The 16,141-nt window shown below is 47.3% G+C and overlaps 1 protein-coding gene across 1 annotated transcript in view; it reads right to left on the reverse strand.

The window, feature by feature from the left end:
* The window catches only part of LOC106566675 (fibulin-2), a 104,005-nt gene that overhangs the window by 16,608 nt on the left and 71,256 nt on the right, over nucleotides 1–16,141 (reverse strand). Inside the window, exons 6-8 of the mRNA XM_014134937.3 lie at nucleotides 4,506–4,730; nucleotides 1,541–1,645; nucleotides 566–667 (exon numbers count right to left, since the gene is read on the reverse strand). Of these exons, the coding sequence (XP_013990412.2) occupies nucleotides 566–667; nucleotides 1,541–1,645; nucleotides 4,506–4,730 (432 nt within the window). The remainder of the gene's footprint in view (nucleotides 1–565; nucleotides 668–1,540; nucleotides 1,646–4,505; nucleotides 4,731–16,141) is intronic.

Raw genomic sequence — 16,141 nt, forward strand, 5'->3', positions numbered from 1 at the left:
TCTCAAATATGAAATTTATTTTGATTTGTTTAACACTTTTTTGGTTACTACATGATTCCATATGTGTTATTTCATAGTTTTGTTATCTTCACTATTATTCTACAATGTAGAAAATAGTACAAATAAATAAAAACCTTGGAATGAGTAGATGTGTCCAAACTTGTGACTGGTAAGGTATATATATATATATATATATATATATATATAAGAAAAAAAGTGACATTTGACAATACATTTAATACTGGAATTCCATTCATTATGTCCGTGCCAGTTCAATGTTTTTTGTGCTATAATTCAGTCAATATCTTCATTCATTGTCCAACTGTTGCATTTATTAGAATAACTTTAAACAATTACGATGACCGTTGCTAATCTTGTACACAGAGAGCAGCTCTGCTCTGCTCCGGGGGCACTGGGGGGAGACTGAGGAGAGACTGGAGTCAGTGACAGCCATTCAGAGTCTGCCCGACTGGAACTGCTGAAATACTGAGCTGATGTGCCCTCTGTGTTTGTGTGTGTGTGTGTGTGTGTGCGTGCGTGCGTGCGTGCATGTCTTTTTTCTTACCTTCACAGGATTGTCCGTCAGCCATCAGAGAGAATCCAGGGAAACAGGAGCAGCCAGGTCTACCAGCCACTGAGGAGCACTGTTGCATACAGAGGCCATTTCCTGCTCAAAGGGTCACAACACAGCTCAACATCACACCAAAACACACCACAACACAACAGTAGTCAAGGTGACATACGTCACAGGGCAGTCCCTGGCTCGGGGTGTGTGTGTGTGTGTGTGTGTGTGTGTGTGTGTGTGTGTGTGTGTGTGTGTGTGTGTGTGTGTGTGTGTGTGTGTGTGTGTGTGTGTGTGTGTGTGTGTGTGTGTGTGTGTGTGTTATATAACCTCTGATTTACTGTATCCATGTGTACTCATTTCCTGTTTCCACTTTGACCCCTGACCTGTTCGGATTGTATTTCCTCCTGCGTCCCAATGGGGCGGGATCCCCACCCTGGAATTATGGAGCCAAACACACACCCTGAGGAGACCCCCACTACATACTATGCTGGACTACATGGGAATGGCTGGATACTTCGCAATACACACAGGAGCTTTGTGGCCTTTGATGCAATCTTAAAACTTGTATGTAACATTTAAAAGTACAATGGGTCAAACATAACTAAAATGGACAAAGGTGGTTAAAGTATTAAACTGAAGGAGGAAACATCTGTCATGTGAAGGAATGTGACATGAACTATTCTAGAAGGGTGCATGACTGAAAACCTTCTAGGCTTTGTGCTCTCTAAGCGGACTAATGGGTGTCTTCATTTACCTTTCTATTCTGTACCAAATATGGTGTTCCACTATGATTCCTCTAATGCTGGCGCACCATCATAATGGGACTACTTCCACACACTGATTCCAGACATACATTTGGGTTCTTCTATCAAGACTAATGACTGATTTTAAGGTATGAAAACACAGTCGACATTGTAGTCTGCCAGGTCTACAGTAGATAGGCACCACTCTGGCCTGCTGTCAGGTTCTACCCACCCTCACAGGGGTTAACAGAGGTTGGAGTGGTGGAGGGTGTGGTGGAGGTAGACTCCACCTCTGGCCTGTCATCCTCTCTCAACTTGTTCTCTTCATCTACCGTCTCTGTGAAAACAGAAATAAACTCATCACGGAAAATACTAATTAAACAGTATAACCAACAAACCGCCCAGTCATCCTGTCTTGGTGGTTAACCTGTCAAGGTATAGGGGGCAGTATTTTCGATTTCGGATGAAAAACGTGCCCAGAGTAAACTGCCTAATACTCGGGCCCAGAGTCAAATATTTGCATGTTATTAGTACACTCTGAAGTTTCTAAAACTGTTTGAATGATGTCTGTGAGTATAACACAACTCATATGGCAGGCAAAAACCTGAGAAAAATCCAACCAGGAAGTGGGAAATCTGATGCTTATAGTCTTTTCAAGTCATTGCCTATCTAACACACAGTGACTTAGGGTTCATTTTGCACTTCCTAAGGCTTACACTAGATGTCAACAGTCTTTAGAACCTAGTTTCAGGCTTTTGCGGTGAACACAGAGCGAACAAGAAGGCCGGGAAGTTGGTGACTCAGAAAATTACATGAGTTTTGTGGCGCGCGTTCACGTGATGAGGTAGCTGTGTTCCATAACGTTTTTCAAGACATTGGAATCGTCCGGTTGGAATATTATTGAAGTTTTATGTTAAAAAGGCCCTAAAGATTGATGCTATATAACGTTTGACATGTTTCAACGAATGTAAATAGAACTTTTTTGGGCTTTTTGTTGTGAAATTTTGGGCGCACTTCCTACATTTGGAGTAGCTTACTGAACGCGCTAACAACAAGGAGGTATTTGGACATAAATGATGGACTTTATCGAACAAAACAACATTTATTGTGGACCTGGGATTCCTGGAAGTGCCTTCTGATGAAGATCATCAAAGGTAAGTGAATATTTATAATGCTATTTATGATTTTAGATGACTCCAAAATGGCGGGTATCTGTATTGCCTGTTGTATTCACGGGGAAAGTGTGCTTTCCCCGTGAAGCTTTTTTGAAATCTGTCACAGCGGTTGCATTCAGGAGATGTTTATCTATAATTCTTTGAATAACAGTTTAATATTTTATCAACATTTATGATGAGTATTTTTGTAAATTGTTGTGCTGGTTCACCGGCAGTTTTGGAGGAAAAATATTTTCTGAACATCATACGCCAATGTAAAATGTTTTTTGGGGATATAAATATGAACTTTATCAAACAAAACATACATGTATTCTGTAACATTGAGTCCTAGGAGTGTCATCTGATGAAGATCATCAAAGGTTAGTGCTTAATTTTAGCTGTATTTATAGTTTTTGTGACCCCTCTCCTGCTTGGAAAATGGCTGTGTGGTTTTTCTTTTGTTGGCACTGTCCTAACATAATCTAACTTTATGCTTTCGAAGTAAAGCCTTTTTGAAATCGGACAATGTGGTTGGATTAAGGAGAGGTTTATCTTTAAAATGGTGTAAAATAGTTGTATGTTTGAGAACTTTGAATTATGACATTTTGTTGTTTTGAATTTGGCGCTCTGATTTTTCACTGGCTGTTGAATAGCGTGAACTGTGGGTGGGACGGTAGCGTCCCACGCAGCCCTGAGAAGAGAGAGCTGTGAAATGCCTTCAATTCATCCACAGATATGAGGTTAGGCAGCAACAGGGCACAGATTAAAGTTCCCTTAGAGACAGAGAGTTGAGGCATGACAGGAAAAGGCATGGCCTGCAGACAAACCTGGGTTTTTATCAGCCTGCAGACTCACTGCACCTTTCTGTAAAGTAGGTTTCACATTAGATTCCTGTTGAGACAGGCTTGTGCTGGTGAAAGCCCCATTCGATAAATGTATGGCACACTTACAGTAGCCTACAGTACAGTAGGTTGGAAATACCTGAACATACTGTCTTTACTTGTCTAAATGTATGAAGGCTACTGATAACTGTGAAGAAAAGCTTTATCAAAACAGTATGAGATCTGGGGGCCTCCCGGGTGGCACAGCGGTCTATGGCACTAATCAGTGCTAGAGGTGTCACTACAGATCCGGGTTCGATCTCAGGCTGTGTCGCAGCCGGCCGCGACTGGGAGACATTTGAGGCGGCGCACAATTGGCCCAGCGTCGTCCGGGTTAGGGAGGGTTTGGCTGGCTGGGATGTCCTTGTCCCATCACGCTCTAGCGACTCCTTGTGGCGGCCCGGGCGCCTGCACGCTGGCCCCGGTCGCCAGCTGTACGGTGTTTCCTCCGACACATTGGTGCGGCTGGCTTCGGGGTTAAGTGAGTAGTGTGTCAAGAAGCAGTGCAGCTTGGGGGGGGGGGGTGTTTCAGAGGACGCATGGCTCTCGACCTTCACCTATCCTGAGTCCGTACGGGAGTTGCAGCGATGGGACAAGACTGTAACTATCAACTGGATATCACAAAATTGGGGATAAAAGGGGTACACATAAAAAATATAATAAAAAAATGTATAAATGAGATCTGAATAACAATTATCAGTCTGAATCAGAGACAGTAGGCAGGAAGCAATGTTCAGGCCAGAGCAGGAAAATCATATGCTGTCAAAAGTGTGGACAAATATGGACAGATAGAGTCTGGCAGGAGTCTGAAAACACAGAAGGCTGTTAATCATACTGTTGAGAGAGTGGCTGTGAAAAATGGTTTGGCACAAAGGTACTCCACTCTGGAATCAGTCATCCTTCACTTGTTTTATGTAATTAAACATAACTGTTCTATACTTTAGTTATTAGCCTAGGTGCCAATCTGTTTTTATCCAATGTGTCATCGTATTGCCAATTAAGGCAACTGTGTGCCATTATTCAAGGCCCAAACAGACAGGCAACCAGGCTAATAGCTATGTGGTCTTGCACATACAGTATTGTGGAGTACTGTACAGTACAGTGCATGGTACTGTACAGTACTCTGACATACTCTAACAACCTAAGAGTAGTTTTCCTTTACCTGGCACACAGCTGACCTCGTCCTTCTGCAGTACATAGCCAGGGTAGCAGGCACACCTGAAGGAGCCAGGGGTGTTGATACACCTGTGGTGGCATAGTGTTCCCTGGTAAAACTGGCACTCATCTACATCCTCCACCTCCGGAGGGCCCTCCACCGTATTCTCCCTCTCCTTCTCCTCCTCCTCCCCGATGGAGAAGGCCTCTTTAGGGAACGGACTGTCTGACACTACAGGACAAGGAGAGAGGGCTGTCACTAATAGCCTAACCTTTATGTTGTACAGTAGAATAGAGTCAAGTAAAGCAGAAGGTAACCAAGGAAGTACAAGAGAATACAGAACAGGAACTGTATCTTATCTCTTAAAACTGCATTGTTGGTTAAGGGTTTGTAAGTAAGCTTTTCATTGCAAGGTCTACACCTGGTCTACACCGGTGCATGTGACAAATACAATTTGATTTGATTTGTATCTCTCATAGAGGGGTCTATAGTAGTTCCCATCCTCACTCTGGCAGGGCAGTGAGGTGCACAAAGTGGGGAGATTCCACTGCAAAGCCTCTCTTTAGTAAGGAGGGGTAGAGTATAAAGGTTTTCTTTTGTTTAACTCTGTGCCTTTCTTTGACAGGACACTTATGTGTGTTGGCAGGACAGTGGTGTATGTCGTGTGTTGGAAGGACAGTGGTGTGTGTAGTGTGTTGGCAGGACAGTGGTGTGTGTATTGTGTTGGCAGGACAGTGGTGTGTGTTGGCAGGACAGTGGTGTGTGTAGTGTGTTGGCAGGACAGTGGTGTGTGTAGTGTGTTGGCAGGACAGTGGTGTGTGTAGTGTGTTGGCAGGACAGTGGTGTGTGTTGGCAGGACAGTGGTGTGTGTTGGCAGGACAGTGGTGTGTGTTGGCAGGACAGTGGTGTGTGTTGGCAGGACAGTGGTGTGTGTAGTGTGTTGGCAGGACAGTGGTGTGTGTAGTGTGTTGGCAGGACAGTGGTGTGTGTTGGCAGGACAGTGGTGTGTGAAGTGTGTTGGCAGGACAGTGGTGTGTGTAGTGTGTTGGCAGGACAGTGGTGTGTGTAGTGTGTTGGCAGGACAGTGGTGTGTGTATTGTGTTGGCAGGACAGTGGTGTGTGTGTAGTGTCTTGGCAGGACAGTGGTGTATGTATTGTGTTGGCAGGACAGTGGTGTGTGTATTGTGTTGGCAGGACAGTGGTGTGTGTAGTGTGTTGGCAGGACAGCGGCGTGTGTAGTGTGTTGGCAGGACAGCGGTGTATGTATTGTGTTGACAGGCCAATGGTGTATGTATTGTGTTGGCAGGACAGTGGTGTGTGTATTGTGTTGGCAGGACAGTGGTGTGTGTGTAGTGTGTTGGCAGGACAGTGGTGTGTGTATTGTGTTGGCAGGACAGTGGTGTGAGTAGTGTGTTGGCAGGACAGTGGTGTGTGTAGTGTGTTGGCAGGCCAGTGGTGTGTGTAGTGTGTTGGCAGGACAGCAGTGTATGTATTGTGTTGGCAGGACAGTGGTGTATGTATTGTTTTGTCAGGACAGTGGTGTGTAGTGTGTTGGCAGGACAGAGGTGTATGTATTGTGTTGGCAGGACAGTGGTGTATGTATTGTATTGGCAGGACAGCGGTGTATGTATTGTTTTGTCAGGACATTGGTGTATGTATTGTTTTGTAAGGACAGTGGTGTATGTATTGTTTTGTCAGGATAGTGGTGTGTGTATTGTTTTGTCAGGATAGTGGTGTGTTTAGTGTGTTGGCAGGACAGCGGTGTATGTATTGTGTTGGCAGGACAGCGGTGTATGTATTGTGTTGGCAGGACAGTGGTGTGTGTGTAGTGTGTTGGCAGGACAGTGGTGTGTGCAGTGTATTGGCAGGATAGTGGTGTGTGTGTAGTGTGTTGGCAGGACAGTGGTGTGTGTTGGCAGGACAGTGGTGTGTTTAGTGTGTTGGCAGGACACTGGTGTATGTATTGTGTTGGCAGGACAGTGGTGTATGTATTGTGTTGGCAGGACAGTGGTGTGTGTGTAGTGTGTTGGCAGGACAGTGGTGTGTGTAGTGTATTGGCAGGATAGTGGTGTATGTATTGTGTTGGCAGGACAGTGGTGTATGTAGTGTATTTGCAGGATAGTGGTGTGTGTGTAGTGTGTTGGCAGGACAGTGGTGTGTGTAGTGTATTGGCAGGATAGTGGTGTATGTATTGTGTTGGCAGGACAGTGGTGTATGTATTGTGTTGGCAGGACAGTGGTGTGTGTGTAGTGTGTTGGCAGAACAGTGGTGTGTGTTGGCAGGACAGTGGTGTATGTATTGTGTTGGCAGGACAGTGGTGTGTGTGTAGTGTGTTGGCAGGACAGTGGTGTATGTAGTGTGTTGGCAGGACAGTGGTGTGTTTAGTGTGTTGGCAGGACACTGGTGTATGTATTGTGTTGGCAGGACAGTGGTGTATGTATTGTGTTGGCAGGACAGTGTTGTGTGTGTAGTGTGTTGGCAGGACAGTGGTGTGTGTAGTGTATTGGCAGGATAGTGGTGTATGTATTGTGTTGGCAGGACAGTGGTGTATGTAGTGTATTTGCAGGATAGTGGTGTATGTATTGTGTTGGCAGGAAAGTGGTGTATGTAGTGTGAGGGCAGGACAGTGGTGTGTGTGTAGTGTGTTGGCAGGACAGTGGTGTGTGTAGTGTATTGGCAGGATAGTGGTGTATGTATTGTGTTGGCAGGACAGTGGTGTATGTATTGTGTTGGCAGGACAGTGGTGTGTGTAGTGTGTTGGCAGGACAGTGGTGTGTGTTGGCAGGACAGTGGTGTGTTTAGTGTGTTGGCAGGACAGTGGTGTATGTATTGTGTTGGAAGGCCAGTGGTGTATGTATTGTGTTGGCAGGACAGTGGTGTGTGCAGTGTTTGGCAGGATAGTGGTGTGTGTAGTGTGTTGGCAGAACACCGGTGTGTGTGTAGTGTTGGCAGGACAGTGGTGTGTGTAGTGTGTTGGCAGAACAGCGGTGTATGTATTGTGTTGGCAGGACAGTGGTGTATGTATTGTGTTGGTAGGACAGTGGTGTGTTTAGTGTGTTGGCAGGACAGTGGTGTATGTATTGTGTTGGCAGGACAGTGGTGTGTGTGTAGTGTGTTGGCAGGACAGTGGTGTGTGTTGGCAGGACAGTGTTGTGTTTAGTGTGTTGGCAGGACAGTGGTGTATGTATTGTGTTGGCAGGACAGTGGTGTGTGTGTAGTGTGTTGGCAGGACAGTGGTGTGTGTAGTGTATTGGCAGGATAGTGGTGTATGTATTGTGTTTGCAGGACAGTGGTGTATGTTGGCAGGACAGTGGTGTGTGTTGGCAGGACAGTGGTGTGTGTTGGCAGGACAGTGGTGTGTGTTGGCAGGACAGTGGTGTGTGTTGCCAGGTCAGTGGTGTGTGTAGTGTGTTGGCAGGACAGTTGTGTGTGTAGTGTGTTGGCAGGACAGTGGTGTGTGTATTGTGTTGGCAGGACAGTGGTGTATGTATTGTTTTGTCAGGACAGTGGTGTGTGTAGTGTGTTGGAAGGACAGTGGTGTGTGTTGGCAGGACAGTGGTGTGTGTAGTGTGTTGGCAGGACAGTGGTGTGTGTATTGTGTTGGCAGGACAGTGGTGTGTGTGTAGTGTCTTGGCAGGACAGTGGTGTATGTATTGTGTTGGCAGGACAGTGGTGTGTGTATTGTGTTGGCAGGACAGTGGTGTGTGTAGTGTGTTGGCAGGACAGCGGCGTGTGTAGTGTGTTGGCAGGACAGCGTTGTATGTATTGTGTTGACAGGCCAATGGTGTATGTATTGTGTTGGCAGGACAGTGGTGTGTGTATTGTGTTGGCAGGACAGTGGTGTGTGTGTAGTGTGTTGGCAGGACAGTGGTGTGTGTAATGTGTTGGCAGGACAGTGGTGTGAGTAGTGTGTTGGCAGGACAGTGGTGTGTGTAGTGTGTTGGCAGGCCAGTGGTGTGTGTAGTGTGTTGGCAGGACAGCAGTGTATGTATTGTGTTGGCAGGACAGTGGTGTATGTATTGTTTTGTCAGGACAGTGGTGTGTAGTGTGTTGGCAGGACAGAGGTGTATGTATTGTGTTGGCAGGACAGTGGTGTATGTATTGTATTGGCAGGACAGCGGTGTATGTATTGTTTTGTCAGGACATTGGTGTATGTATTGTTTTGTCAGGACAGTGGTGTATGTATTGTTTTGTCAGGATAGTGGTGTGTGTATTGTTTTGTCAGGATAGTGGTGTGTTTAGTGTGTTGGCAGGACAGCGGTGTATGTATTGTGTTGGCAGGACAGCGGTGTATGTATTGTGTTGGCAGGACAGTGGTGTGTGTGTAGTGTGTTGGCAGGACAGTGGTGTGTGCAGTGTATTGGCAGGATAGTGGTGTGTGTGTAGTGTGTTGGCAGGACAGTGGTGTGTGTTGGCAGGACAGTGGTGTGTTTAGTGTGTTGGCAGGACACTGGTGTATGTATTGTGTTGGCAGGACAGTGGTGTATGTATTGTGTTGGCAGGACAGTGGTGTGTGTGTAGTGTGTTGGCAGGACAGTGGTGTGTGTAGTGTATTGGCAGGATAGTGGTGTATGTATTGTGTTGGCAGGACAGTGGTGTATGTAGTGTATTTGCAGGATAGTGGTGTGTGTGTAGTGTGTTGGCAGGACAGTGGTGTGTGTAGTGTATTGGCAGGATAGTGGTGTATGTATTGTGTTGGCAGGACAGTGGTGTATGTATTGTGTTGGCAGGACAGTGGTGTGTGTGTAGTGTGTTGGCAGAACAGTGGTGTGTGTTGGCAGGACAGTGGTGTATGTAGTGTGTTGGCAGGACAGTGGTGTGTTTAGTGTGTTGGCAGGACACTGGTGTATGTATTGTGTTGGCAGGACAGTGGTGTATGTATTGTGTTGGCAGGACAGTGTTGTGTGTGTAGTGTGTTGGCAGGACAGTGGTGTGTGTAGTGTATTGGCAGGATAGTGGTGTATGTATTGTGTTGGCAGGACAGTGGTGTATGTAGTGTATTTGCAGGATAGTGGTGTATGTATTGTGTTGGCAGGAAAGTGGTGTATGTAGTGTGTTGGCAGGACAGTGGTGTGTGTGTAGTGTGTTGGCAGGACAGTGGTGTGTGTAGTGTATTGGCAGGATAGTGGTGTATGTATTGTGTTGGCAGGACAGTGGTGTATGTATTGTGTTGGCAGGACAGTGGTGTGTGTGTAGTGTGTTGGCAGGACAGTGGTGTGACGTGGCAGGACAGTGGTGTGTTTAGTGTGTTGGCAGGACAGTGGTGTATGTATTGTGTTGGAAGGCCAGTGGTGTATGTATTGTGTTGGCAGGACAGTGGTGTGTGCAGTGTTTGGCAGGATAGTGGTGTGTGTAGTGTGTTGGCAGAAAACCGGTGTGTGTGTAGTGTTGGCAGGACAGTGGTGTGTGTAGTGTGTTGGCAGAACAGCGGTGTATGTATTGTGTTGGCAGGACAGTGGTGTATGTATTGTGTTGGCAGGACAGTGGTGTGTTTAGTGTGTTGGCAGGACAGTGGTGTATGTATTGTGTTGGCAGGACAGTGGTGTGTGTGTAGTGTGTTGGCAGGACAGTGGTGTGTGTTGGCAGGACAGTGTTGTGTTTAGTGTGTTGGCAGGACAGTGGTGTATGTATTGTGTTGGCCGGACAGTGGTGTGTGTGTAGTGTTTTGGCAGGACAGTGGTGTGTGTAGTGTATTGGCAGGATAGTGGTGTATGTATTGTGTTTGCAGGACAGTGGTGTATGTTGGCAGGACAGTGGTGTGTGTTGGCAGGACAGTGGTGTGTGTTGGCAGGACAGTGGTGTGTGTTGGCAGGACAGTGGTGTGTGTTGCCAGGTCAGTGGTGTGTGTAGTGTGTTGGCAGGACAGTTGTGTGTGTAGTGTGTTGGCAGGACAGTGGTGTGTGTATTGTGTTGGCAGGACAGTGGTGTATGTATAGTTTTGTCAGGACAGTGGTGTGTGTAGTGTGTTGGAAGGACAGTGGTGTGTGTTGGCAGGACAGTGGTGTGTGTAGTGTGTTGGCAGGACAGCGGTGTATGTATTGTATTGGCAGGACAGCGGTGTATGTATTGTTTTGTCAGGACAGTGGTGTATGTATTGTTTTGTCAGGACAGTGGTGTATGTATTGTTTTGTCAGGATAGTGGTGTGTGTATTGTTTTGTCAGGATAGTGGTGTGTTTAGTGTGTTGGCAGGACAGCGCTGTATGTATTGTGTTGGCAGGAAAGCGGTGAATGTTTTGTCTTGGCAGGACAGTGGTGTGTGTGTAGTGTGTTGGCAGGACAGTGGTGTGTGTAGTGTATTGGCAGGATAGTGGTGTATGTATTGTGTTGGCAGGACAGTGGTGTATGTATTGTGTTGGCAGGACAGTGGTGTGTGTGTAGTGTGTTGGCAGGACAGTGGTGTGTGTAGTGTGTTGGCAGAACAGCGGTGTATGTATTGTGTTGGCAGGACAGTGGTGTATGTATTGTGTTGGCAGGACAGTGGTGTGTTTAGTGTGTTGGCAGGACAGTGGTGTATGTATTGTGTTGGCAGGACAGTGGTGTGTGTGTAGTGTGTTGGCAGGACAGTGGTGTGTGTTGGCAGGACAGTGTTGTGTTTAGTGTGTTGGCAGGACAGTGGTGTATGTATTGTGTTGGCCGGACAGTGGTGTGTGTGTAGTGTTTTGGCAGGACAGTGGTGTGTGTAGTGTATTGGCAGGATAGTGGTGTATGTATTGTGTTTGCAGGACAGTGGTGTATGTTGGCAGGACAGTGGTGTGTGTTGGCAGGACAGTGGTGTGTGTTGGCAGGACAGTGGTGTGTGTTGGCAGGACAGTGGTGTGTGTTGCCAGGTCAGTGGTGTGTGTAGTGTGTTGGCAGGACAGTTGTGTGTGTAGTGTGTTGGCAGGACAGTGGTGTGTGTATTGTGTTGGCAGGACAGTGGTGTATGTATTGTTTTGTCAGGACAGTGGTGTGTGTAGTGTGTTGGAAGGACAGTGGTGTGTGTTGGCAGGACAGTGGTGTGTGTAGTGTGTTGGCAGGAGAGCGGTGTATGTATTGTATTGGCAGGACAGCGGTGTATGTATTGTTTTGTCAGGACAGTGGTGTATGTATTGTTTTGTCAGGACAGTGGTGTATGTATTGTTTTGTCAGGATAGTGGTGTGTGTATTGTTTTGTCAGGATAGTGGTGTGTTTAGTGTGTTGGCAGGACAGCGCTGTATGTATTGTGTTGGCAGGAAAGCGGTGAATGTTTTGTCTTGGCAGGACAGTGGTGTGTGTGTAGTGTGTTGGCAGGACAGTGGTGTGTGTAGTGTATTGGCAGGATAGTGGTGTATGTATTGTGTTGGCAGGACAGTGGTGTATGTATTGTGTTGGCAGGACAGTGGTGTGTGTGTAGTGTGTTGGCAGGACAGTGGTGTGTGTAGTGTGTTGGCAGAACAGTGGTGTGTGTTGGCAGGACAGTGGTGTATGTATTGTGTTGGAAGGACAGTGGTGTATGTATTGTGTTGGCAGGACAGTGGTGTGTGCAGTGTTTGGCAGGACAGTGGTGTGTGTAGTGTGTTGGCAGAACAGTGGTGTGTGTTGGCAGGACAGTGGTGTATGTATTGTGTTGGCAGGACAGTGGTGTGTTTAGTGTGTTGGCAGGACAGTGGTGTATGTATTGTGTTGGCAGGACAGTGGTGTGTTTAGTGTGTTGGCAGGACAGCGGTGTATGTATTGTGTTGGTAGGACAGTGGTGTGTTTAGTGTGTTGGCAGGACAGTGGTGTATGTATTGTGTTGGCAGGACAGTGGTGTGTGTGTAGTGTGTTGGCAGGACAGTGGTGTGTGTTGGCAGGACAGTGGTGTGTTTAGTGTGTTGGCAGGACAGTGGTGTATGTATTGTGTTGGCAGGACAGTGGTGTATGTATTGTGTTGGCAGGTCAGTGGTGTGTGTGTAATGTATTGGCAGGATAGTGGTGTTTGTATTGTGTTGGCAGGACAGTGGTGTATGTAGTGTATTTGCAGGATAGTGGTGTATGTATTGTGTTGGCAGGACAGTGGTGTATGTAGTGTGTTGGCAGGACAGTGGTGTGTGTGTAGTGTGTTGGCAGGACAGTGGTGTGTGTAGTGTATTGGCAGGATAGTGGTGTATGTATTGTGTTGGCAGGACAGTGGTGTATGTATTGTGTTGGCAGGACAGTGGTTTTTGTGTAGTGTGTTGGCAGGACAGTGGTGTGTGTTGGCAGGACAGTGGTGTGTTTAGTGTGTTTGCAGGACAGTGGTGTATGTATTGAGTTGGAAGGACAGTGGTGTATGTATTGTGTTGGCAGGACAGTGGTGTGTGCAGTGTTTGGCAGGATAGTGGTGTGTGTGTGTGTTGGCAGAACACCGGTGTGTGTGTAGTGTTGGCAGGACAATGGTGTGTGTAGTGTGTTGACAGAACAGCGGTGTATGTATTGTGTTGGCAGGACAGTGGTGTATGTATTGTGTTGGCAGGACAGTGGTGTGTTTAGTGTGTTGGCAGGACAGTGGTGTATGTATTGTGTTGGCAGGACAGTGGTGTGTCTGTAGTGTGTTGGCAGGACAGTGGTGTGTGTTGGCAGGACAGTGTTGTGTTTAGTGTGTTGGCAGGACAGTGGTGTATGTATTGTGTTGGCAGGACAGTGGTGTGTGTAGTGTGTTGGCAGGACAAGGGTGTGTGTAGTGTGTTGGCAGGACAGCGGTGTATGTATTGTATTGGCAGGACAGCGGTGTATGTATTGTTTTGTCAGGACATTGGTGTATGTATTGTATTGTCTGGACAGTGGTGTATGTTTTGTTTTGTCAGGATAGTGGTGTGTGTATTGTTTTGTCAGGATAGTGGTGTGTTTAGTGTGTTGGCAGGACAGCGGTGTATGTATTGTGTTGGTAGGACAGCGGTGTATGTATTGTGTTGGCAGGACAGTGGTGTGTGTGTAGTGTGTTGGCAGAACAGTGGTGTGTGTAGTGTATTGGCAGGATAGTGGTGTATGTATTGTGTTGGCAGGACAGTGGTGTATGTAATGTGTTGGCAGGACAGTGGTGTGTGTGTAGTGTGTTGGCAGAACAGTGGTGTGTGTTGGCAGGACATTGGTGTATGTATTGTGTTGGCAGGACAGTGGTGTGTTTAGTGTGTTGGCAGGACTGTGGTGTATGTATTCTGTTGGCAGGACAGTGGTGTGTGTGTAGTGTGTTGGCAGGACAGTGGTGTGTGTTGGCAGGACAGTGGTGTGTTTAGTGTGTTGGCAGGACACTGGTGTATGTATTGTGTTGGCAGGACAGTGGTGTATGTATTGTGTTGGCAGGACAGTGGTGTGTGTGTAGTGTGTTGGCAGGACAGTGGTGTGTGTAGTGTATTGGCAGGATAGTGGTCTATGTATTGTGTTGGCAGGACAGTGGTGTATGTAGTGTATTTGCAGGATAGTGGTGTATGTATTGTGTTGGCAGGACAGTGGTGTATGTAGTGTGTTGGCAGGACAGTGGTGTGTGTGTAGTGTGTTGGCAGGACAGTGGTGTGTGTAGTGTATTGGCAGGATAGTGGTGTATGTATTGTGTTGGCAGGACAGTGGTGTGTGTGTAGTGTGCTGGCAGGACAGTGGTGTGTGTTGGCAGGACAGTGGTGTGTGTTTAGTGTGTTGGCAGGACAGTGGTGTATGTATGTGTGGGGCGTGGTGGAGGGGCAGGACAGTGGTGTGTGTAGTCTTTGGCAGGATAGTGGTGTGTGTAGTGTGTTGGCAGAACACCGGTGTGTGTGTAGTGTGTTTGCAGGACAGTGGTGTGTGTTGGCAGGACAGTGTTGTGTTTAGTGTGTTGGCAGGACAGTGGTGTATGTAGTGTGTTGGCAGGACAGTGGTGTATGTATTGTGTTGGCAGGACAGTGGTGTGTGTGTAGTGTGTTGGCAGGACAGTGGTGTGTGTAGTGTGTTGGCAGGACAGTGGTGTGTGTTGGCAGGACAGTGGTGTGTGTTGGCATGACAGTGGTGTGTGTTGGCAGGACAGTGGTGTGTGTATTGTGTTGGCAGGATAGTGGTGTGTGTTGGCAGGACAGTGGTGTGTGTAGTGTGTTGGCAGGACAGTTGTGTGTGTAGTGTGTTGGCAGGACAGTGGTGTATGTATTGTTTTGTCAGGACAGTGGTGTGTGTAGTGTGTTGGAAGGACAGTGGTGTGTGTTCGCAGGACAGTGGTGTGTGTAGTGTGTTGGCAGGACAGCGGTGTATGTATTGTATTGGCAGGACAGCGGTGTATGTATTGTTTTGTCAGGATAGTGGTGTGTGTATTGTTTTGTCAGGATAGTGGTGTGTTTAGTGTGTTGGCAGGACAGCGCTGTATGTATTGTGTTGGTAGGACAGAGGTGTATGTATTGTCTTGGCAGGACAGTGGTGTGTTTGTAGTGTGTTGGCAGGACAGTGGTGTGTGTAGTGTATTGGCAGGACAGCGGTGTATGTATTGTTTTGTCAGGACATTGGTGTATGTATTGTCTTGGCAGGACAGTGGTGTGTTTGTAGTGTGTTGGCAGGACAGTGGTGTGTGTAGTGTATTGGCAGGATAGTGGTGTATGTATTGTGTTGGCAGGACAGTGGTGTATGTATTGTGTTGGCAGGACAGTGGTGTGTGTGTAGTGTGTTGGCAGGACAGTGGTGTGTTTAGTGTGTTGGCAGGACAGTGGTGTATGTATTGTGTTGGAAGGACAGCGGTGTATGTATTGTGTTGGCAGGACAGTGGTGTGTGCAGTGGTTGGCAGGACAGTGGTGTGTGTAGTGTGTTGGCAGAACAGTGGTGTGTGTTGGCAGGACAGTGGTGTATGTATTGTGTTGGCAGGACAGTGGTGTGTTTAGTGTGTTGCCAGGACAGTTGTGTATGTATTGTGTTGGCAGGACAGTGGTGTGTTTAGTGTGTTGGCAGGACAGTGGTGTATGTATTGTGTTGGCAGGACAGTGGTGTGTGTGTAGTGTGTTGGCAGGACAGCGGTGTATGTATTGTGTTGGCAGGACAGTGGTGTGTTTAGTGTGTTGGCAGGACAGTGGTGTGTGTGCAGTGTGTTGGCAGGACAGTGGTGTGTGTTGGCAGGACAGTGGTGTGTTTAGTGTGTTGGCAGGACAGTGGTGTATGTATTGTGTTGGCAGGACAGTGGTGTATGTATTGTATTGGCAGGACAGTGGTGTATGTAGTGTGTTGGCAGGACAGTGGTGTATGTATTGTGTTGGCAGGACAGTGGTGTGTGTGTAGTGTGTTGGCAGGACAGTGGTGTGTGTAGTGTATTGGCAGGATAGTGGGGTATGTATTGTGTTGGCAGGACAGTGGTGTATGTTGGCAGGACAGTGGTGTGTGTTGGCAGGACAGTGGTGTGTGTTGGCAGGACAGTGGTGTGTGTAGTGTGTTGGCAGGACAGTGGTGTGTGTTGGCAGGACAGTGGTGTGTGTTGGCAGGACAGTGGTGTGTGTTGGCAGGACAGTGGTGTGTGTATTGTGTTGGCAGGATAGTGGTGTGTGTTGGCAGGACAGTGGTGTGTGTAGTGTGTTGGCAGGACAGTTGTGTGTGTAGTGTGTTGGCAGGACAGTGGTGTATGTATTGTTTTGTCAGGACAGTGGTGTGTGTAGTGTGTTGGAAGGACAGTGGTGTGTGTTGGCAGGACAGTGGTGTGTGTAGTCTGTTGGCAGGACAGCGGT

The sequence above is a fragment of the Salmo salar genome, chromosome 13, assembly GCF_965601325.2.
Source record: "Salmo salar chromosome 13, fSalSal1, whole genome shotgun sequence".
Classification (NCBI taxonomy): Eukaryota; Metazoa; Chordata; class Actinopteri; order Salmoniformes; family Salmonidae; genus Salmo; species Salmo salar.